General features: G+C 53.6%; 10 protein-coding genes across 10 annotated transcripts; 5 read left to right on the forward strand and 5 right to left on the reverse strand.

The window, feature by feature from the left end:
• Positions 1-205: 205 nt before the first annotated feature.
• SCP_0508810 (hypothetical protein) lies at positions 206-2,915 on the reverse strand (the record flags this gene model as incomplete). The annotated part of the gene is made up of 7 exons (XM_027758936.1): positions 206-329; positions 377-594; positions 679-1,274; positions 1,325-1,557; positions 1,618-1,807; positions 1,862-2,173; positions 2,759-2,915. The coding sequence occupies 7 exons, from the start codon at positions 2,913-2,915 to the stop codon at positions 206-208; spliced, it is 1,830 nt and encodes a 609-aa protein (XP_027614737.1).
• Positions 2,916-3,497: 582 nt separating this feature from the next.
• SCP_0508820 (predicted protein) lies at positions 3,498-4,774 on the reverse strand (the record flags this gene model as incomplete). Its single annotated transcript, XM_027758937.1, has 5 exons — positions 3,498-3,693; positions 3,747-3,937; positions 3,997-4,119; positions 4,246-4,345; positions 4,407-4,774. 5 exons carry the CDS (start codon positions 4,772-4,774, stop codon positions 3,498-3,500), a joined length of 978 nt encoding a protein of 325 aa, XP_027614738.1.
• Positions 4,775-7,498: 2,724 nt separating this feature from the next.
• Positions 7,499-9,786, forward strand: SCP_0508830 (predicted protein; the record flags this gene model as incomplete). Its single annotated transcript, XM_027758938.1, has 2 exons — positions 7,499-8,087; positions 8,138-9,786. The coding sequence occupies 2 exons, from the start codon at positions 7,499-7,501 to the stop codon at positions 9,784-9,786; spliced, it is 2,238 nt and encodes a 745-aa protein (XP_027614739.1).
• A 467-nt stretch (positions 9,787-10,253) lies between these two features.
• On the reverse strand, positions 10,254-11,240 carry SCP_0508840 (predicted protein; the record flags this gene model as incomplete). The annotated part of the gene is made up of 1 exon (XM_027758939.1): positions 10,254-11,240. One exon carries the CDS (start codon positions 11,238-11,240, stop codon positions 10,254-10,256), a length of 987 nt encoding a protein of 328 aa, XP_027614740.1.
• Positions 11,241-11,626: 386 nt separating this feature from the next.
• On the forward strand, positions 11,627-13,180 carry SCP_0508850 (hypothetical protein; the record flags this gene model as incomplete). The annotated part of the gene is made up of 4 exons (XM_027758940.1): positions 11,627-11,984; positions 12,041-12,327; positions 12,375-12,626; positions 12,677-13,180. 4 exons carry the CDS (start codon positions 11,627-11,629, stop codon positions 13,178-13,180), a joined length of 1,401 nt encoding a protein of 466 aa, XP_027614741.1.
• A 27-nt stretch (positions 13,181-13,207) lies between these two features.
• SCP_0508860 (hypothetical protein) lies at positions 13,208-14,382 on the reverse strand (the record flags this gene model as incomplete). Its single annotated transcript, XM_027758941.1, has 6 exons — positions 13,208-13,436; positions 13,491-13,694; positions 13,745-13,938; positions 13,989-14,126; positions 14,179-14,306; positions 14,376-14,382. The coding sequence occupies 6 exons, from the start codon at positions 14,380-14,382 to the stop codon at positions 13,208-13,210; spliced, it is 900 nt and encodes a 299-aa protein (XP_027614742.1).
• An 827-nt stretch (positions 14,383-15,209) lies between these two features.
• On the reverse strand, positions 15,210-15,488 carry SCP_0508870 (hypothetical protein; the record flags this gene model as incomplete). Its single annotated transcript, XM_027758942.1, has 2 exons — positions 15,210-15,301; positions 15,356-15,488. 2 exons carry the CDS (start codon positions 15,486-15,488, stop codon positions 15,210-15,212), a joined length of 225 nt encoding a protein of 74 aa, XP_027614743.1.
• A 497-nt stretch (positions 15,489-15,985) lies between these two features.
• On the forward strand, positions 15,986-16,839 carry SCP_0508880 (PITH domain-containing protein; the record flags this gene model as incomplete). The annotated part of the gene is made up of 5 exons (XM_027758943.1): positions 15,986-16,080; positions 16,130-16,238; positions 16,292-16,352; positions 16,414-16,601; positions 16,657-16,839. The coding sequence occupies 5 exons, from the start codon at positions 15,986-15,988 to the stop codon at positions 16,837-16,839; spliced, it is 636 nt and encodes a 211-aa protein (XP_027614744.1).
• Positions 16,840-17,697: 858 nt separating this feature from the next.
• On the forward strand, positions 17,698-20,198 carry SCP_0508890 (predicted protein; the record flags this gene model as incomplete). The annotated part of the gene is made up of 4 exons (XM_027758944.1): positions 17,698-17,706; positions 17,757-18,140; positions 18,197-18,473; positions 18,538-20,198. The coding sequence occupies 4 exons, from the start codon at positions 17,698-17,700 to the stop codon at positions 20,196-20,198; spliced, it is 2,331 nt and encodes a 776-aa protein (XP_027614745.1).
• A 543-nt stretch (positions 20,199-20,741) lies between these two features.
• On the forward strand, positions 20,742-21,557 carry SCP_0508900 (hypothetical protein; the record flags this gene model as incomplete). Its single annotated transcript, XM_027758945.1, has 4 exons — positions 20,742-20,771; positions 20,825-21,097; positions 21,147-21,426; positions 21,481-21,557. 4 exons carry the CDS (start codon positions 20,742-20,744, stop codon positions 21,555-21,557), a joined length of 660 nt encoding a protein of 219 aa, XP_027614746.1.
• Between the last annotated feature and the right edge of the window lie 276 nt (positions 21,558-21,833).

Raw genomic sequence — 21,833 nt, forward strand, 5'->3', positions numbered from 1 at the left:
GCAGAAGTACCGCGAAAGAGTATAAGTTACATCCGGAACTATGATCGTCTATATACATGTCGCTAAGAATAAACATCGTTCAGGCATGGGTGAAATGCATAACGACTGCTCTCCAGTAGCATTATCGAATAACCCTCGGGGGTCGGGCGTAAACTAGGATGTTTTGAATGCGGAGGAGAGTCAATAGTGAAGGTACGTGGTGACATCATCGTCGTGAGAGCTCTTCCCGCACAGCCTGCACGACGGCATTCGGCTCTATGGGTATTCTCTGATTCAAGGACGACTCGTCTGGAAGCATGACTGGAGGCAAGGAGTCTCCGGTGAATTTTCTAGGGTGCCATGAGTAAAGCTCAACGATCACCAGACGTGGACTGACCGATCGTTCCACCATGCCATGTATCTCAGGCCCAGCGAACGCGCGGCGAACTCTTGATCACGAACGAATGTCCCAGGAGGGAAGAACTCCATGAGTATCGGTCCTGACTCCGCTTGTTCTTGGGATGACGGCGCAGAAGGCGAAGCAAGTGATGACGAAGGAGAAGGCGACATAAAAATGCTATCCGCTAGGTGGAATCCATAGGGACCGAGTACGACCTGAAGAGACAAATGTCCATTGAGCGAAACGGCGAAGAGCACATGTCGAGCGAAGACACGGTCAGTAGGCCTAGTAGCACTCACACTTGATCTGGCAACTGCATTCATCCGTTCTTCCCATTCCCACCCGTGCACATCCACGCTCCCGTTCCCTCTCACTACGAACACTTCGCTCGCCAGGCCCTCTCCCTGCAGGTCCGCCAGGCCTGCGACGAGCGCCTCGTGATGATCGTCTCGCAGACGGGGGCCCGCAGTGAACGGCTCGTCCTGCATCGACACGTACGTCACGACCGGTTTCACCACCGCCTTCTTCTTCCTCCACCCGGAGCCCGCGGAGGACTGGCTTTGCTCAGGTAACCGGAGGTACCGCGCGAGGGCTGTGCGGACGGGCGCCCACCAGCCCTCCGGCGCCTTGAGCCCGACAAACGGCGCAGCCCACGCGGGCTTGCCGTCGTCGTCTTCGGCTCTCTTGAAATCGTGGTCGCTGATTTCCGCCATCCTGTCGGCGGGCCTCCACCGCCTGCCCCAGTTCTCCCGCCCTCTCTCCGCCGCCCCGCGATCCGCGATCACCACCCGCTCCAGCAACCAAGGAAGGTTCATTTCTGCGAGATCCTCCCAATCCTCTTGGTACCATAGCCCCAGTGTGGGAATCACGGCTTTCGGTAGCAGAGGATGGAAACCTGGGAAGCGGTGAGCATTGGCGTCAGCTGGCTGAAAATTCATGGAGTACCATTGTAGGACCGCTCTCGGGGAGGGGGGTGTATCTTATTGTCACCACCAGGCGATGGCAGTTGTGGGCTCGAGAACGTCGGAACATGTGGAAGCATCAGCCTCAGTGGCGCCGGCACTCCGGCCTTGGAGTCGGGCGACGACAGAGTGCTGTGCGCGTGGAATAGCGAGAGGAAGGTGTACGGGTCTTGCAACGCGGGTGGGTCGGTGGCGACCCATGAAGTTCCGTAAATTCTACGTCGGTGTCTGCCTTAGCTGTCATGCTAAAAGATAGTTCATGCAAATCGTACATACCTGCCACCGTATGTTCCTAATTGTGTTCTTGCTTCGTCTTTGGTCAATACCTGCCAGTGCTGGTCTGGGGGTTGGGTGTGATCTAGGGTAGAGGACGCAATAGCCGCAGGCGGGGGCAAGGACGAAGGGTCATCAGTGACCAGGAAGAACGTGCCGTTTGCAATCAAAACGTTGTCGAGGATGGTATACCCTGAAAATAATACGACAGTCAGATCAAGCCAGCGTGAGTCAAATAATGAAGTACCCGGAACATGAGCAAGGGCCTTCGTCACGGGCACGTCGGGCCCCCATCGCACGAACTGCTCGTGCACCGATACCCCCTTGTTCACGCCGACGCCCCAATCTTCCTTGCCTGCGCTCCGGCTCGCCTTCCTGCCAGACGCCCCACCATAGATCGCCGCATCACCAAGCCCCAGACCTACCGCTCCGTGCTCGACACCCGAAACCTTCCCCTCCTCCCATTGCCAATTTCCGAATATTAGAGCCTCGAGATCGTCTCGCCACTCTTTGGGCCGTCGCCCGTCTGGGTCGAATCCCGGATCCTTCGCGCTGAGGCCTGATACATTAAGAGCGTCAGTACGTTCGAACGAGTTTCACTCTCAAACGAGTCCATGAGACAAAGGAGGGGCAGTCTAGTATCCGCGAGTAACATGGTAATAACACAGCATTGGATCTACTGCTCAACTGTCGCCCCTGTACAAGAAGAAACATTCAACGCACGGTCAAACACATCTTCCAGTTGTCCCCAGCGTGGGCCGCCGGGAAGAGACACCTTCACGATGTGTCTTATCGGCCAGTAACATGCGGTCTACCACCTCCGGAGATAGACCGCAACTCAAAAATGTACGGCTCCATAGTTCAAACCCCCCACCCCGTGTGAACACGGAATATGCAACACGAGATCGTCAGACGCAGAGAACGCGCATCCCGTGTCTGAGACATATTGCGAGCAGTGCCATTGAACCTGGTGCAACATCCACAGGGTTTAACTGCCAGACACCAGTCACGGAGATACATTTTCTGCACAGCCTAGAAGCACTCATGTTGCATATCCTGAGCCCAACGGAACGCGCACATATCACGCACCGTGTGTTGAGACACCTTCATAACGCATTTGAACACAACAAGGGAATGGACATACCAATAGTAGATAGATAGGCGGATTTCTCTGGATGAACTCCTACAAAATGCAGGGACGACTCAAGGTTGTACGCAAGCACAAATATCGACAAGGAAAACAGCAGGAGTGTTAGCTCGCGGCGGGTCGGTGGAGAGAACCAACTTCGCGACGGTGGCATGTTCGTATCAAGTCAAGCCCACTGTGTGAGCAGTAGGCGCAAAATGTGCTCAGAAGCAGTGTGAAGCAGCCGGTGCACGCGCACAGGTCGTCTAGGGGTGCGCGATGTTCTATCTTCGTTGTGAGACTCTCACGTGTGTAATAACCAGTCGCTCAGCACGAACAAAACTAAAGCGAGGGGTAGTGTAGGATCTCCAAGACGTCTTGAGTGTGAACCAGAGACGATATGTTAGCGGACCAACTGCGGCTGAAGCTGAAGCTGAAGCGCTGAAGGCAGCGTTGCCATTCCCGGAAGTGGCTCAGTAGTCGAACTTAATGCTGACGAAAAAAATTCAACCCGTGCATGAGCATTAATGCAGGAGATGCGAGGTATTGAAAAATGAAGAAATGATGGCGTTCATGACGAATTGGCTTCACACATCTACACGCTGAGAGGTTCGCATAATTTGAATCGCACGGGATGCGTGAAGGGCAAGGAGCAAAATGATTGCTATGTATTACGAAGATTCCTAATGTATATCGGGTCGCCGGATCGGCGTGAACAACTACCATGCCCAGTGGTCAGACCCACAAGTGGTTCCGTCTAAACTGACGGTACCAAAAGTTCCTCCTTCTGCTTGGAATGCCTGTCCAGCAGGACATTTGTGCACACCTTGAGCGCTTCCGACTCCTCCGGTTTTGGGTCTGCGCAGCCGGCCCAGCGAATGCGGCATTTTTCGTCAACAAGGTAAACGTACCCGACGTGACGGTTGGTCATGCCAAGATCGTCCCGGATGTATCTGGTTCAGGCGTCGGGTTTGTAAGTCAGAAAATGTAGTGAATTGACACGTACTCCATGTTTTGGCTGCTGACGAGATACTTACCCCACCGCTCTTGTGGGACATTTTTCCGAATCCCGGAAGTGAAGAGTGAGACCAACAGAGATTTCAGCAGGTTCTCTTGCAAGTTAATCTGTATGTACTGATACGCCGGATGAGATGAGTACTGAGCATGCGCCGCGTCTATGAAATTAGCGGTTTGAATCTACCGACGGAAAATGACACAGGTCAATGTGCGATCACGCAGACATTGACGGTACGGACCTCAGAAATCTTGGACGAAAGCATAGCAATGATGGAAACCTTCCCAGTACAGAGGTGCGTAGTATGTGCTTGGGTATTGTTATCCAATGTTGTACCGGAGATGTCGGGGAAGTACAAAGCTTTCTGGGGATGTAACATCAGAGTGCGTCACACGGTCAAAGATACGGACGTAAGGATGAACGTCACAGCAGCCATGCATTTCGTCTAAGCAAAGAATCGTCATAGTAACTGAGACGAAACGGTGCTCACATCCTCCCGAATCATCACCCTCGGAGCAATCCACGTTTTGCCGCCGTGCCGTCGCGTCGCATTCAAGTCTGCGAAATACCCCTTCGTAGCCTCTTTCACTCTTCAAATCCACGAGGAGAACACTGAGCACATAAACAATTACACGTGAAGAAGATACGCACAGATGGTTCCGCTTCTGCATGCGCATCTCCTGGTCCATGAGCTCCTCCCTGGTCTGTGCCCACGTCTTGACTAAACTGGTTGGACGCCCGCGCACGCCGAGCGGTCGCTGCAACAGCGGTAGAGAAAAGGCCATTTCGTCCCCTTCATTCTTTCCCGTAGCTTCTGTTGCTCTTTCCTTCCCCTTTCCCTCCACATTGGCGGTGGACTTGGCCTCGGCTGCGTTGCCAATAGATTGGGGTGGTTCTGCCGATCGACGTGGACAGCTGACAGAGATAAACCGTGTTGCTGGAGCTTTCTGATGTACACTAGAGGTTCCTGCACGTAACACAGGAGAGAAAGTGGGGCGAAATATCTGGGGGATAATCATCGTCCGTACTCGACTCGAGCTCAAAAGCCAACGTGCCGCTACTCACCGCCAGATCAACGCTCATCACGTGATTGAATTCGACAGTGAAACTTCGCGTTTGGCCCAATGTGAACTGAATTGTTCTTTCTCCAGCTTTTTTCTCGTTTGCGTTTGTGGTCAAATTTACTGCCAGCATTTTCGAATGACTCAACTCGTAATGGTGGACTTTGAATGGTAACTACTAAAGAACTTCCAAGCCTACCACTTCAGCTTACATGGACCGCTTTCCCCCCAGAAAACTGCGGGATCTTTCTCGTGGCAGAGTCGCATGGCCCGCATGCAGAGTTGCGCTAAGGAAGGACCCTGGATAATCCCCACAAAGGTCGCCGCCAAATCCGGACAGATTTTTGCGAAAATCGACCTCACGCCGTCGTCATGTCCGGACAGATGGACCCCCTAAGGACCATGTAGCCGTCGTACTATCCGGACACGGAACTGTTCTGGGGCAAAAATCGCCGGAAAAAGCCGAAAATGGCTAAAAATGGCCACAAATTGCCTAAAATGGAAGTCCCCAGAGCGAGGATGTCGCTATTTCCGAACAAAAAACTCCCTCAACTGGCCAAAAATGGGCCGGACAGATTTTTGTAAATTGGGGGGGCTTTGGCGACGACCTTTGTGGGGATTATCCAGGGTCCTGCTAAGGACTGGTTCTCGGAAATGTTTGTCCCGACGCCCCGAGCTACTGGTATCGCGCTCCGAGCCAACCAATGGCCTATAGAGGATACCACATACGATCGGGGCCTTAAACTTCCGCCGATTATGAGTGGATACACCTTGGATACCTTGCTGTGCCTTTTCACTTGGTCTACCGTCCCTGGAAGAAGGGAGCCAACCTAAGCATCTAGTCCTGGTTGAGATCCTTCTACGGAATATTGCTATTTTTCCCGCAGAAATATCGGTAGCTTCCTTGCGCCGCCCGTTCGTTCCTAATAAATGCGGAGTACAACAGAGTTCTTATATTTAGGACTCTGGCGAACATCGAGTGTAAGCCTTGACGATGCATAGAGAAACTTTCAGCTCGTGTTCTTCACGTCCTCCACGTTCCGTTTGTGCAATTTATCGCAGGATCAGATTTCTGTCGCGGTTTACATACAGCCTCGCCGATGCAGCATTGTGAGCAATGAAACAGAAGCCTGCGCGTTAAGTCAGGTGGTAGATTGCTGGCAAGCCTCTGAATAGCACAGATACAGTTCTGCGGATAGAGTCATGTCATAGAGAGGTCGTGTAGTTCACCGTGTTTACCCAACGAAAGGCCCCTTGTACCCCTCTGACGACATTTTTGATCGACATTTGTCAAAGTATACGCCACTGCTTTAGTACTACGTAGTACGCCGCTTGTCACCGCGCACATCAAATATCCAGGCGTAGATTCACAACGCCTCCCCAAATCACTCCTCCTGCCTTTGCGAGCGTAAGCTATGAAAGAACTGCGCACGGGGATTCGCGATTCTTCTCACTATTTCACTGATAGAGTCCCATAGACATTGCCATTCAAGTTCTACTTCGCCGTCGAGATTAGACTCAATGCTCTTGATCCGGCCTCCAGCACAATCACCTTCACCACGGAAGCTCGAGGAGCGATAAAGGCACCGTCTGACCACACGCGCCTACCGCACGCATCCGATGCTGTTGGCTCACATCCGCACGAACGTGCTGTTGCCAACCGTGGAGGCGGTGCATTAGATATTGGCAAAACAGGGATCTCGGGATGAATCCGTCTCCTCTGTCGATGCTAATTCGCTTCCGCGATGTGTGCTTTGGGTGGGCCGGTGCGCTCGGCACGACACTGGCACGGCAGCCACGGCTCAACGCGCCACCCGGATGTCGGCTGCACGAAGCCTAGGACGACGGACGCATAAAGGGCAGAGATTGTTGTTTTATCTCTGCTATCTAAAGAATGATCAAGCCGCCTCAGGCGCTCTAGTCAGCATTACTTGGGCTCATCTCGAGTCAAACGTGCGAGATTTGAATTTGCAGACGCAGACTCAAGCAAGTATGGCATGAAAACTGTGATGCGCAGCAAGCCAATTCTTATACTCTGACAGGAAAGCTACAGCTATGATGAATGCAAGACCAATCCACCGTAGTATCAACCACACTGCAACGCGGGAGGTATTTGGTTATATTTATCTGCATTGCGGAAAACGGGCAGCCAGCGGCGGATCTGCGATCTAGATTTGGAGATATGATCGAGGGTTGGCACAAACTCCTATGTTCAATTCACCAGCGACGGCCCATTGGCAAGGGGTTCCGACGATCTGCGTATCATGCTCCCCCTCCCAATAGGAGGATAGCGCACGTTACTTATCATTCGGGGTGGCCGCAAGCTGAGCGACAGGTGCGAGCTGGAATATGTACAGCCCGGATCTGATGCGCCGCGAAGAGGCCCGACAAGACGTCTAAATACACGATGTAGCTTCCCGGTGGCGCGGGTTCCGTTCCTTCCACGAACCACTCGCAAAGGCGTGGTTGTACCATCACATCACTTCGCCTGGCTCCTTGCTGCCACAAAGTCACCGCAGCCTCATGTTCTCCACGCTGTAGCCGTCCCTCAGTCACGTTCTCCAGAAGTAAAAGGCCAGCCAAGTGGACTACTTCTCGCTCTTACCTAGGGTATCCTCTCCGCTCAGCGATCCTCCACACTCTACTCTCCGCATTCCTTTGCGCCACACTCTTCTAGCCGCTATGGTCGCTGTTACCGAGCCCGCCGCTCCAGCCCCCTCACCACCAGCAGTCGGCACCTGCATCGACAATGGCACCCTCGAACTCGTAGAAATACTCGGCTACGGAGGTTATGGTGTCGTCTATCGCGCAGTCGATATTTTCTCGCCAGACATCTCATACGCGGTCAAGTGTCTGCCTCATTCCCGGAAGCGCAACGCTGAGCGTCAGCGCCAGCTGCACTTGCGCGAGATCATGCTGCATCAGCTCTCGTCCGCCCATCCAAATGTTGTCACGCTCCACCGCGTCATCGAAGACTTCAATTACACTTATCTTGTCATGGACTACTGCCCTGACGGCGACCTCTTCACCCAGATTTTGCACAACCGCCGATATCTGGGCAGCAATAAACTTATCAAGGAAGTCTTCCTCCAGCTGCTTGATGCGGTTGAATATTGCCATAGCTTGAATATTTATCATCGCGACTTGAAGCCAGAAAATGTCTTGTGTTTCGATGGCGGGAAGCGTCTTGCCATCACTGATTTCGGACTCGCCACGACAGAGAAGATGAGCACCGAGTTCCGCACGGGCAGTGTGTACCATATGAGTCCGGGTGAGTGAGCCGAGTCTTGCTGACAAACTCCTATGCTGAATCATACACAGAATGTCAGGGTGGATATTTTGCTCCGACGAAGTCATACTCACCGCTCTTTAACGACATCTGGTCGCTCGGTATCATCCTCCTGAACCTGATCACGGGGCGGAATCCCTGGAAGTCCGCGTCCGTGGAGGACTGCACGTTTCAGGCATACCTCCAGGACCCGATGCACTTCCTCCCCACCGTGCTCCCCATCTCTGAGGAGGTGAACCTCCTGCTCTCTCGGACGCTCGAAGTCGATTGGCGACGCCGGATCACGCTGCGGGAGATGCGTCTGTCGATCATGGTTATCGATAACTTTTATTCGCCCGACGTCCTGTTCGAGGATAGCATGGCGCGCTGTCCGTGGGAGGCGGGCATCCAGGTCGATACGGACAGCGAGTCATCGGAGGAGGAGGAGGAGCCGGAGCCGGAGCCGGAACCGAAGGAGCTGCCAGAGGCACAGGACGAGGGTATCGCGTCGACGTGGAGCAATGATTCGGAGTCAGACATGGTGTTCGCGACACAGTCAGTGACGGACAAGTCGTCTTGGGCGTATTCGGAGTCATATGCGAAGCGCGACTCGTACGCGCGGTCCATGTCACCCTCGCCAGATTCCCCGCTCTTCACGACGACGAAGTTGTTCGAGATGATGAACACCCCCAGCGCTGTGTCTGCGTATTCGATCCTGTCGTCTTCGCCGTCAATACCGTCGCTCCCTGTTACCCCTGAAGGCGGCGAGAGTCTGCAGCCGGCAGATTCGCGACGACCGAAGGCCCTCACGCTTAACACGGCCGATTGTCACCCCAGCTACTACGACAGCAGCGCCATGATGCTGTCCGCACGGTCATCGACCATGCACACAGCCTTGGACTCAGCCTCGCAGTTTGACTCATATGGGTACTGTTCGATCTTTGCCGAAACTATGCCCACAAAGGCCTCGCTGCTCCTCGACTCCACACAGGACATTGGCATGATCACAACGCCCATTACAGCCGAGGAACACATGGACACGAAGTCGATGTGCTCATACCCGACGATTGACGCAGACCAGTCCATGGACAGCGCACGTCCCGAATCCCCCATCCTCGGCTTGTCAACAGGCGTGAACACAGCGGTGAAGCCAGAGGCAGATTGGGAGCAGGCACCTCTGTCTGCGTATTCCTTTCTGACGTTCTCCAGCACCCCTGCAACCTCCCCAAGAACCGAGCAGCCCTGGCCGGCATTCTCGTTCCTTTCCTCCCTCGTGCCACACTCTGAGCACACACCAAAGGGCTCTTTCCGCACAGACACCCCCCCATTGCCGTCGCGCCCACCTCTGTCGCCGCATGCGCACGACAGGAAATCGCGCGCGTCCACATTTATGCGACCGATCAAGCTCGCATTCACCCGGCGGGCATCCTCGCACGACACACACTCCACGAAGGGCCGCCTGAGCCGCACGATGCAGACCGAGTCTGTGCCGACACTCGTCGGGCCCAACTGGGTCTTCACCGCGTCCACGTCCAGGTCTCCGTCGCCGCAGCCCCACCGATGCCTGCCATCCTCGGAGAAGGACGCGCCACGTAAGAAGTTCGCGGACAGCGAGGGCCTGCGCCGGCGGCGGAGGCGGCTACGGTCTCCGCGAGCGTGGTTCTCGTCGGGCAAGCTCTTCGCCTCCGTGCTCCAATCATAGAGGACATTGATAACTTATACCCGCATTCTCGCATTCACGGATACAACTCACATCACCGTCACTGCATCATATAAACATTTGCTTACGCCAACGATACTTTATAAACTTGCATGGTTTCTTCTATCATTATCTCGGTAGAGCCGTGTGCTTTTCGTTCGCCTTGTTGTACTTCCTATGCACGCCAATCATCATATGTGGCTACGCAAATATGCGGAACTCATCACGTCGAACTGACTATGTTGAGAGGCGAGCGAGGACTTGAATTGCGTATCCGCTTCAACAGTTTGGTAATTCGAACAGTGAGTCCCGAAGCACGGTAAGAGAACGTGGTAAGATGGCAAGACCGATGGCTAGTATTTCTGACTTCCCTGAGCAGTCGTCGACACCCCAATATGTCGTCTGCTTCAGAGTGGATCGAGTAATTAGACAAAGCATAACGGTAAGCATAGACAACCCATCTCCATCGACTACCACGTCCGGAGAGGCACCATCTTCCTGCCTCGGTCTCGTGCGATATCGTCGGGAGAACGCATCCCTACACGCTTGTCCAGTCTCCGCCCCTTCCCACCAACACCATTGCCCATGCCCATCGGGGCATTGCCCGGCATCAACATTTGCATCGTCGCCCGGACGACCATCATTGGGTTCCGGCTCCCCCACACCTTTGCGCTCGCGTCCCTGATTCCCGCCGCCTTCAGTATGTGGTAGATATGCGGGTTGACGTGCAGACCGAATCCGACTGGCCGCGGGCGGATAATTACGCGCGTGGACGCGAATTTGTTCTCCATCTCCGTCCAGACTGTGCGGTCCTCGAAGCGCTCGACGTAGTCCATGTTCCGCACGGCCTCGACGAGAGCCTGGTGCATCGCATGCGCACCGTCCGTCGCCTTTCCCTCACCAACGCCAACGAGGCCGTTCATGTCCCCGGCGACCATCATGTAATGAATTCTGGCCACTTTTCCCTTGCCCGTCTGCTGGACAACGCGGCGTGAGACCAAAGGATACTGGTACAGCTTGTTGGCGATGTCGCGTGAACCGATGTGGAGGAAGTTCAGAGGATCAGGCTCACTGTCCCTCTCATGTTCCTCAGCATCCGGGTGCTTTTCTTGCGTCTCGCCCAACTTCTCCTTCAGCGCGAGGAACATGGAGGGGTCGTTCCGGATGACTACTTTGTTTTCGTAAGGAGTGAAGCGGCTGGGGGGGAACGTGGCAGAATCGTGGAGGTCCATGAGGACGTCTGGCTCCATCAGGTCGGGAAAACCGCCGTCCTCCTGCAACTTTTGGAGGTAGAGGCGCGAGCGCTTGTCGACTTCTTCCTGTGATGGCGGCTTCGAGACGTTGGAGGAGGAAGGGACATCAGTGTAGTGACGGACAGAAGGTAGCAGGCGACATTGTCGCCGCGTTCGAGCAGTGCGCGAGACACCTGAGACGAGTGTTCCGCTGAGCTTGTTCATCGTCGCCGCCGTCGCCCGACTCGGACGTGGTCGAGCGTAGCAGTGAAAAGTTGTGTTTGAATTAATATCCGAGGTACGAGGTTGAAGCAGAGTGTCTACCATCTGCCTTCGGGAGACTAGTTTGAATGGGCGCCTGGGAACTCTACAGTCGCTTGCAAAAGTCGTGAGAATCCCGTGATTTTTTTTTAATTTCGCGCGTCGCGAAGTTCGACCAAAGGCGTCGTTGTAGCTCATTCATTACTCTAGCTATGTATGTAGTATGTATCGTGTACCAACAATAAAAATAGCCCGCAGACACCTGTGCAGAAATCGGGACTAACGGTGAACTCGGAGCACCGCGGTGGCAAATTTTGTGTGCGGTACACTGTCTCTCTGCTTCCTACTTCATGGCCAGGCACGGACGAAAGTCTGGTCATCTAACTGCTACACGGAAAAAACCTGGTCGACCTCCTGAGCAACCTGCGGAACTTGGACCAGATCCCAAACTTACACATCTGCTTCTCAAATTGCCTCCGCATCTTCCTCCCTCGCATCCGCCAGTGCAATCTCTCATCGAGAACTATATCAGTCCATCGTCTTCAAGCAGTAACGAGGATGTTCTGTATGGAGCGCAGGTGACACAGGATGATAACGATGATGGCGTTGTTCATAATTCTGAGACGGACGGAGATGACATCACTGTTACGGAACCAGCCTCTCAGTCAACTCAGGGAGATCATGGGAAGGTTATAACACCCCTACATGGTATGTCATCATTTATTCGTATTGTACAGGCCTTGATCTACATTCCACACACTCAGCACAACCGGTAGAAGTAGAATACATGGTGCCGAAGCATGACGGAAAGGCTATGAAGCGCGTACCGTTGTCTTCGGCCATGACCTGGGATATTGTCCGTGAGCGGCTGCGCATTGTGATGGGATATGACAATGTCGACGACATGGCGCTCTCGTATCGCCTCTCCAAGGATGCCAAGTCTGTCCGCAAGAGCCTCGAAGATGACAATGACTATCAGGGCATTGTCCAGTCCATGCAGAGTCATCGCCGGAATACCCGACCTCAGCAAGTAATTATATTGGATGACAGTGTATGTATCATCTTCTGATGCTTGCCAAGCTCTCACCTTCCAGATAGGTGAATGATTCAGAGCAGGAGTTGTCACAGCCCAAGGGTTCGCACAAGAAGGCACCCGGGATGAAAGCAGCCGCAGTCGCACATGCTTACGCCACTGTAGAGCATCAAAGCCAAATTGATGAAGTGGTGGAGGAGTTGAAAAGGCAGAATCCGAAGTGTAGTGAGCACGCCATGTCATGTTGGCTAGGGCATCCGTCTGGAGAGCACGTCCAGCTCACGGAGATGCGTTTTGCAGCTTGGGCAACTGACATTGTGAGTGCTTCTGTCTTGGAAGTGCACTGTACTCATCTCTTTTCATTCAGGTCAAGCAACTGTCACTTCCAGAAATGGAACGCACAGTGACCTATACCCATCCACCGAACAACCGGATGTTTGACGTACCTCCCTCGTTTCGTCATCAGCATGCCCCATCGGTGTCGAAGGCCCCTTCCACATCTATGCCTGTTCCTCCAATCATTATCAACATGCCTGAGATGTCTGGTTCTCACAAACATCTTATAGTATCTCCATCATCATCTGATCCTGTCAATCCTGCTGATGCTCCTTGGCCATCGCTCACCGACTTCCTTCTGCATGCAGTAACTGTAGACCGTCACAGTCGGAACTATCCTGCATATGAGCCAGGTCTTCGTCAAGCTGACCTTCTGGGCCCGGATGACATTGAGAAGTGTACGGAGGAGGAGCTGAAGAAGCATTGTGATATTCCCATTGGTGCTGGTCAATTCTTGATACATGAGGCTAAACTGGTTTGCAAGCAGATTCGACAACAGGCACAGATACCACAGAAGTGTTTCCGATTTGACTAGAGTACAACTTTTGAATTAGTCTCTACTTTATTGTATATATCCAGTATCTTTGAAGAACCCATATGCATCATCAGGAGTAATATGATCAAGTCCTTCCATCAGAAATACCCATGGATGTGCAGGGCTGTTGGTGCACCTCATGGCTGCACGTCCTTCAATGTAGTTTCGTCGTATCCATTCCTTCAGTTCATGGAACAGTTCTTCAATGGGCTGTAAGTCTGGAGAATATGGTGGTAGAAATATGTAGCGCATTCCACTATAACCCAACACAAAAGTTAATATAATATAGTGGGAGCTATAAACAACTGACCGTTCTACAATCATGTCCAAAGTCTCTTCGGAATGATGGATGCTCGCATTGTCAAGGAGAATGACACTATTTGGTGCAGGGAAAGGATTCATTCGGTCAAGTAATGTATGAATGAAGTGTCGGAATGTGATTGCATTGAATGATCCTTCAACAATGTTGACATGTAGTACACCATCGAGACTCAATGCGGGCAGAACAGAATATCTACACATACAAATCATTAGCTCATAAAATGTCCTTATCAGCATACACACCGAATACCACGTTCCAACGGCACTCTCTCAGAAGCCCGTACACCACTATAGGACCAGCCGAAGTTCCGCGTCATGTTACGAGTGTCCACCGCAGCCTCATCGACTGACACCAACTGGGCTGCATCATATTGCTGCACCGTATCAACAAAAAGTGCACGCCTTGCGTGGTCGCGTTCACGAGCAATCCGAGCAAGCTTAGATAGCACATGAATACATCCCGCATGTCAATAAGTGTCCAACTCACTCGTTTATGTGTAATGCCATTCCGATGAAGATACCGGCAAAGAGCAGCCAATGATATGTCTACATTTTGCAGCTCCAATTCTTCCTTCAACTCATCAAGATAGATGTTTGGCTGAATCTCGCAAACCTCCAGAATGAACTGCAGATCATTTTGAGATCAGTTCATGTCAATGTACAGCAAAACAACTCACCTCAACGTCGTCTCGGGTGAGTGCACGAGGCCGTCCGCTGCGAGTGGAAGTGTCATTGAAGGAGCCGGGTTCATGTTGTAGGGTGTGATAAACAGTCGATCGCGGGAGGGCTAGGAGGTACTCAATCTCTGAAGCAGCAAATCCAAGGTGAGCAAGATGTAAGACTCGTTCGTGAAGGTCGGCAGAATATTGCATACCAGGCATGCTGATCGCACAAGGGAAAGATTAGTGCATCGAGAGCAGTAATCGGGCTGCCGCGGTGCTCCGAGTTCACGGTTAGTCCTGATTTCTGCACAGGTGTCTGCGGGCAATTTTTATCATTTGCACGCGACATATACTACATACACAAGTAGAGTAACGAATGAGATACAGCGATACCTTTGGTCGAACTTCGCGACGCGCGAAATTAAAAAAAAATCACGGGATTCTCACGACTTTTGCAAGCGACTGTAGATCTGCTCCGCCACATCTACTTAATTACTACGTACGACTTGTTTAGTTTGCTTGGACAAAACGTCTTTGCTCAAAGTATTATTTGGAGCGACAGCAGAACCACGAGAGGAGGTATTATTTCCCCAGACCAGTGACACGGCTTTGCTACAGCAAGACTAAAGGAACCTGCGCTAGACCGTGACAATTTCGTTCGCCAACATCTCTTCCGACGCTCGCCACGGTCGAATCATACTCAGCTTCATAGAAGTCGCATCTGAAATAACTAGATTCGAAATCTATGACTGTACATGCCAGGGTCCTTCCCGTAAGTGGCTCACGAAAATGAATCTGCCGATCAACAACTGCCAATTTACCAGCCAATTTGCCATGGGAGTCATCGGCTGTTAACAGGAAGGAAGGTGGGTAGCTGATCTGCCTGGAGAGGTTGACTGACGTTGCTATCTTTATCACGAACGACGTCTGGATCGCAGTACTCTGCTGAGAACTTCTTATAACTAGCAAAGAGTTCAACATGTTTAAACTCGATGTCAATAAAGGACGCGATGGAGCCACCTAACCACCTAAGTTACCTAAGTTGCTTATAATCTCTTCCCCTTTGGGATGCCTACTGATATCTTGAGATTGGAGTGCCTATACTGCTGCGTAATACGCGAAGCCAATGATGAACCACCTTGCAGTGAGTTGTTAGCTTCACAAAGACAAGTAAGATAGAAGCGATAAGCACTCGTGAATAGAATGCGACCCATTCTGCGCGGCGCAAATTTGTCGCATTTCACGTAGAATTCTTTCCTTGCTTGCTCATCATTCTCAGGCGGCGGATGATTCGGATAGTCAGGATTGGCTCTCCATTCCGTCATTGCCGCCTCGTATGCTGCCTCAAGCCCCAGTGCCAACGACTTGAGTTTTTTGCACGGTCACTAAGTGAAGAACATAATAATCAACGAATTCTGGGTGAGACGCTCTGTGGCAGCATTCATGGAGGGACACGGCTGGACAGGAAGGATGGGTAAGAAGGCGCTCGTTTGCTTATTTGATGAATTGCTATTTACACAATACTTGACGGTCCTGACAGATTTGCCACACATGTTCTGAAGGTTGAACTAGAACGCGCGTCAGTCTTTGCTATATATGTAGGGGCTTGGTGAACTTGTTCAAGTTGAGCGCTGTTCTGCGTTGCAGGGTGGCAGTTTCGTCACAGAGTCACGTATTGTGACGGCGACCTATTGTGATTTCGTCCTTGCGGCAAGGCAAGTAATTCCATCACCATCGTCCTTGACATCAAAGCGATTTAGGTTGTGAAATTTGCTGGTAGATTTGGGTGTATTCTCTCAAGCAACCTCCTCGTCGTCACCCGATGGCAGACGCGACCGGGAACTCGCATAACTCCATATCCTCTGAACTGGCGGGGTCGGACCTGTCCAACCTTTACGGTTCGATAGACAGAATCAAGTAAGCCTTGTGCACGCGTTCTCCTGGACGGCCGCTGTAACGAGCGAAGTGTGCACGGTTTGAACTTGACTGTGCCAGAGGACGCGCAAGCTGTGATCAAGCCGTGGGACGAGCGCGAAGATACGTCCAAGTCCGCCGAATCTGGCGTGGATGACCAGGTCCGGGTGAACTGCGTGTGCTGATTGATTTCCTGACCTCGTACGTCCCGTAGGTCATCATACACGTTCCGTTCACCCAAAATGTACGTGTAAAATCGGTGCTGCTCAAGCTGGGTAAGTGTTTCTAGACTCAAAGTGTGCGGATCGGGAACGTTTATATTACTGGGTGCGTCAGGCAGAGGTGAAGAGACTCCGCGCCGGCTACGAATATACGCGAATCACACCAACATAGTCGATTTCAACGAAGCCGAGGAAGTGACACCTCAGCTAAACATCAACCTTCTCGAGGGAGAAGTTGCCGTTACCGAATATCCCATGCGCAGTGCTGTGTTTGCGAATATTCATTCGCTATCACTGTTCTTCGTACGTCTCTTCACTCACGTCCAGGCATTCTTGTCAAATTGATACTCCTCCACAGTGTGATTCTGTTGGTGGGAACTCTCTCAGAATTTTTTACATTGGCTTTAGAGGAGACAGCCGAAACCAGCGCAAGGACGCTACCCAGAAGTTAGAGATCCCCGCTGCCAATGCTGCTGATGCGTCTTTGGTGGATCGAGTGTCCGAGAGATCTAGAGGCTCACAACAGCCAACAGCACGATGACAACTACATGTGTATTGTATCACCCGCTGCAATCATCTATCTGTTCACTCATACCTGAAAAAAAGGTGCATGGAAGTCCAGTGATCATACTTCCGGGTGATACTGTAACTATATATCAGTGACCCGGATATGCCGTAAGTGCCATACTTTTTTCTACAGCCCCGACCGATTGCCTCAAAAGTTATTCAGAGATGCTCTTATTCATTGCACTTCAACACTGTAAAAGTTTGAGAATTCAATGTGGCCATCTTGGGACCCATGAAAATCGGGATTGCAGGAGTGTATTTGCTGGTGCCACACCTCGGCATGTCTCCGAATGTTCAACACTACTCAGAAAGATCTGAAAAAAGGTCTGTAGCATTCTATGTGCTACAGAAACAATCTCTGAGATGCCGAAGACAATCGGGCAAGATGGCATGTGGTGGGACCAGAAGTGCCATATTATGGCACATCCGGGTCATCGATAAGTAGTAGTACTGTTTGCTTTGCACTCCTTGGGGCATGCAGGTCTCGATACATACTTCTAAATAGTTGTGCATCAAGGGCGGCCGCGCCGCCGCGGGCCACAGACGCGTAAGGGGTCACGTGATCTGGCGTTGAATGGCCACGCCTTGAACTCCCTTTGCCTTGTTCTCTCAATTTCCTCGCACTTTCCCCTCCATAGGCCGCCACATTTCCAAACTGCAGGCGAAATCGGGCCAGAGGTACTTGATTTTGGGCTGTATACCATTTTAGGGCCAAATAGCACGAAAACCAAGTCGGAGACTAGAGCACATCCACCAAACCGCGCCATCCTCTTTTTTCCCGCGACGAAGAGCGAAGAGAAACAAAGCAGATTAGACATAGAGACAGGGCGGGATGGAAGTAGTGCGTGGTGTTCCTTCTCACCCACATCAAATTTTCTGACGGCGCCACAGGACGAAACGGCCGACGGCTTGCTCACGCTGTTCGACATAACGCTCGAAAACTTTCCCTGGCGCCCGCCGGTCCCACAGGAGATTGAGGCGCGGCGCGTACAACTCGCAGATGTGCTTATTTTTGATATTCTGCTTGCCTCGGGTGGGATCCGGCATGCAAGCATACTCTACCCGCCCGCAGACGCGCACGCGCTGCAGCGCCTGCTCGATGCGATCGTCAGTTCGACGTACGACGCGCTCAAGCAGGACTGTCTTATCTATTTTTTGCTCAGATGGCATCGTGATGGGCGAGAGCAGCAGTTTATGAAGGACCGGTGCATTTCGCCACAGTTCGTGGCGCTTGCGGATGCGTACTGGTACTTGGATACGGGTATAGATGTTGGGGTGCGCACAGTTGGTTCATCATCCTTGGCTTTGCGTGACGGTGCATTCCAAATCAGAAAGGAATATCTCTGCTCGCCGACGCCCGGCTAAATAAAGACTACACGTCGAAGATCCTGCAAGTGCTGTCACTAACCGACACTCCCGGCGCGTTCATCCGCCAGTACGTCCGCACCGCGAAGCCACTGCTGACGGAGCCCGATGACATCGATGCGTACGCACTTGCGCTCGCGGAATCGAGCCTCATGGAGGCGTGGCAATACCAGCGGACATTTTCCGAGAAAACCGACACACGTCGGCAGCTTCTGCGGGGGATCCTGGACTGGTGCTTGACGCGTGAGTCCTTCTCAACCCATATAGAGACCCGTCGCTGACCACTCACACTTCTCACCTGGTACAGCAAGACCTCGCGCAACCCCGCTCAAGCACCTGCTAGCCTTCCCCTTCTCCGACTACGAACAATCCTCCGTCAACTCCTACGCGCTGAACCCGCCCGCAGGTCTCCCGCCACATTCTGTGTCCGCAATCCAGGACCTCGTATGCCTGCGCCTCGTGCAGAGCGGGCAATTCGCTGCGGCGATCGTGCTCGACCGCCGATTCTCCAACGTGTCCGGGTCCGGCGGCGTCGGTGACCGCAGCGAGCGCGCGGCGCACGAGCGCCGGCAGATGATGGACGAGCTCATGACGCTTATGCCCGCGGCTGAGCGGCTGCTGCTAGAGCTCGAGCTCGAGCAGCTCGCGCAGGGCAAGGGCGAACCCTCGCTTTCTGCATCCTGCAGCGCGTCACCGTGGACTACGCGCGCGAGCGACTTGAACATGTCCTGGGAAAACGTGCGTGCCCCGCTGGCCGCAAATGGTGCGAGTATATCTGCAGGGGCGAAAACCGCGCGCGTCGACAGTCCTCTCCCACCAATACCGCGCCGCTCTGGCGCGCCTCGGTTCGGCATGTCGGTTCCTGCACATCAGGCTGTACCCGATGACGACATGCTTCCTCCCCTCATACCCACCACACAAGCACCCCACATTCCAACATCCATCTCTGCCCCGCCAAAACCACCGATCTTCCACTCTACCTTCGCTCCCCGCAAATCGCTTGGAAGCACGCCCTTCGCGGGCCTCTCAAGCCAACCATTCGCTGCGGGACAGCCATTCTCCCCATTGCAAAATTCGCGAGGGCCTGCATTGCAGGCCCGCCCGGGCTCGCTGTTCGAGCTTGCGGGCAGCGCGAACCAGAAACCCAACGCGTTCTACCAGCCGCCGCCCCCTGCGACGGGTAAGCGGCCGTTCGGCCAGGACGCCCCGCGACCGGCTGTACCTCCCCCACCGCGTTCCGCACCACAGAAGGCCGTCACGCCCACACAGCCGGACGAGGACGTCACTATGGAGCCAGGAGAGCCTCCCGAGCACGTAGGAAACGGCAGCGCGCGCGCAGGCGAGCAGCATGCAGACGGCGAGCGCGTATCCGCCGAGTTCTCCGTGTCTGTGTTTTCACGTCCCCTCCCTCCGGACACTCTCGCGGACGACGAGAAGCCACGTCCTGCACAGCCTGAGCTCCGCCAGAAGTCAACGTCACTCATGCCGCCCGGCGCGTTTCTCCCGGATTCGGACGAGAGCGAGTCCGAGCGCCTGCCTACCCCAGTAGTGCCCGCACCCGCGCCCACGCATGCGCGCAGAAGAAAGCCGGAGCCGCGCACGCCTTCGCCCCCGTCGGCGCACACGCGCAGCGCGCGCCGCGGCTTGCGGCGGAGCATTCCGGGGGCTCTGATGCCAGACGACGGGGACGACGAAGAGGAAGAGGAAGAGGACACTGTCCCGCCGCTCCCACCAACCACCGCCCGCCGCCCGACTCGACGAGCGCGCGCACGTAGCAGCGCGGAGAGTGTCGACAGTCAGGATGATGAGCCCCCCACACCCGCGCGCCTGCGACGCTCGTCGCGGCTATCCGCGGCGCCAGCGCACGAGGAAGAGGTGGTTCCGGCGACACCTGCAAAGACAAGGAGACAAAGTACGCGTCCGTCGACTGGCACGACACCTGCGAAGACGGCTCGGAAGAAGCGGTGAATGCGGACGTATTGCGTGTTTTGATTGCTGTGTATACCTGGATTGAAATTTACAGTAGTATGTTAGTCTTTCCTTCACCCTGCAAATATTGATACCACACGGTTACGGGTGACGCTCAAAATCAACGTGGACTTACGAATTGGCTGCGAGCTTCTGGTCATCAAGTCGAGATGATAAGTCACGGACCATGAGAAAGCACAGAAATGAACAAGTACTTTGGGAAGTCGACTGCTCTGTTACAGCTGACGCCGACGCCACAGCGGTTGTTGATGGTTGTTGTCCAAAGGCTTCGACAGCCACGTGCTACGCTACACCTCCACAACGATGACGTTGCCAACAGGTACCTGCCTAGCGCCAAGGGCAGGCTGGACTCTGGAGTACATCACGCGCCTGTAGGAGCCACACCTTGGCGCGATCTCCGCTGCGCATTCTCCACACGCCATTGTGCATAAAGCTCGATGATTTGAGTTCTAGCGCATCTCAGAAACCCTCCTCAAACATCTCCGAGTCTTAACTGAAGTACCAAATAATTTCTCGCACAGCATGGGTATTTTTGGAAAGAACAACAACAAGGTATGCAGTAAATTGTCCGTCGCAAAGTTCTGGCGTTGACCAGGCAGATACAGAAGCAGGCCGACGCTAACCCAACGAACCCAATTAACCCAGCCAATGTAGGCCAAACTGGCCAATACGACAATGCTGGGACGGGTCAGTACGACAACGCAGGATCTGGCGTCGGGAACCAAGCACCTACAGATAATACACAGCCTGGCCCTCGCCACCACCATCACCATCAGCATGGCGGCGGCGGCGGCGGCGACCTCAACACCCGCGACTACGCCGGTGGACCTAACACCGGCTACGGTGCTGGAGGAAACCAGGGCAACATCGGAGGATATGTAAGTGACCCCTGACCTCCTCACATCTCCCACTTACTCAGCTTCACAGAATGCCGTCTCGGACCCGCACAACCAGCCCGTCGGGCAAAGTAGTGTCCCGCCAGCGGGCGCGATTAATGACGGCCCGCGCAGCAGCGGGGGTGGCGGGCGCACGGTCGGCCGCGTCGAGCAGGCGGTGGGTTCGATGGTGGGCAGCCAGGCGCTCAAGGAGAAGGGCCTCCTGAAGGAGCAGGAGGCCGGTGCGTTCAAGGCACAGAGCGCTGAGATAGGCGAGGCAGAACGCCTCGAGCGAGAGGCCGTCATGCGCCGCGAGCGCGCAGTCGCACACGGTGAGAGGGGTTTGTTGTCTAGAGGCCGGGAAAAGATTTTAATGCCTGTGATAGGTGCCCATCCAGACAACAAGTATCTCGGCGGAAGGCAGGGTGGCCCCACCGGTGGTTCTCGTGAAGAGCAGTATTAGAGCATTCCGACAATTTGAAGACCAAGACTAATGTAGTGCAGGTAGAGTCATTGTCGATAGGTCCTTGAATATTCCGAGAATCTGTGAGAGACTCCTTGATATGGTCGACGCGGCCATGATGCCTGGGCTGCGAATCCGGGACATCCATGCGCTCGCACTCAGGCAATTACAAAGGTAAGGTGTCCCTGACACAAGTTTCAATGGATTTTAGAGAAACTAAACAACTAGCAAGAGCTGTAAGTATGACTCAGGAAGGGATAAACCAGAGCCAGACCT

Source organism: Sparassis crispa (genome assembly GCF_003851025.1).
Source record: "Sparassis crispa DNA, contig_000004F, whole genome shotgun sequence".
NCBI lineage: Eukaryota > Fungi > Basidiomycota > Agaricomycetes > Polyporales > Sparassidaceae > Sparassis > Sparassis crispa.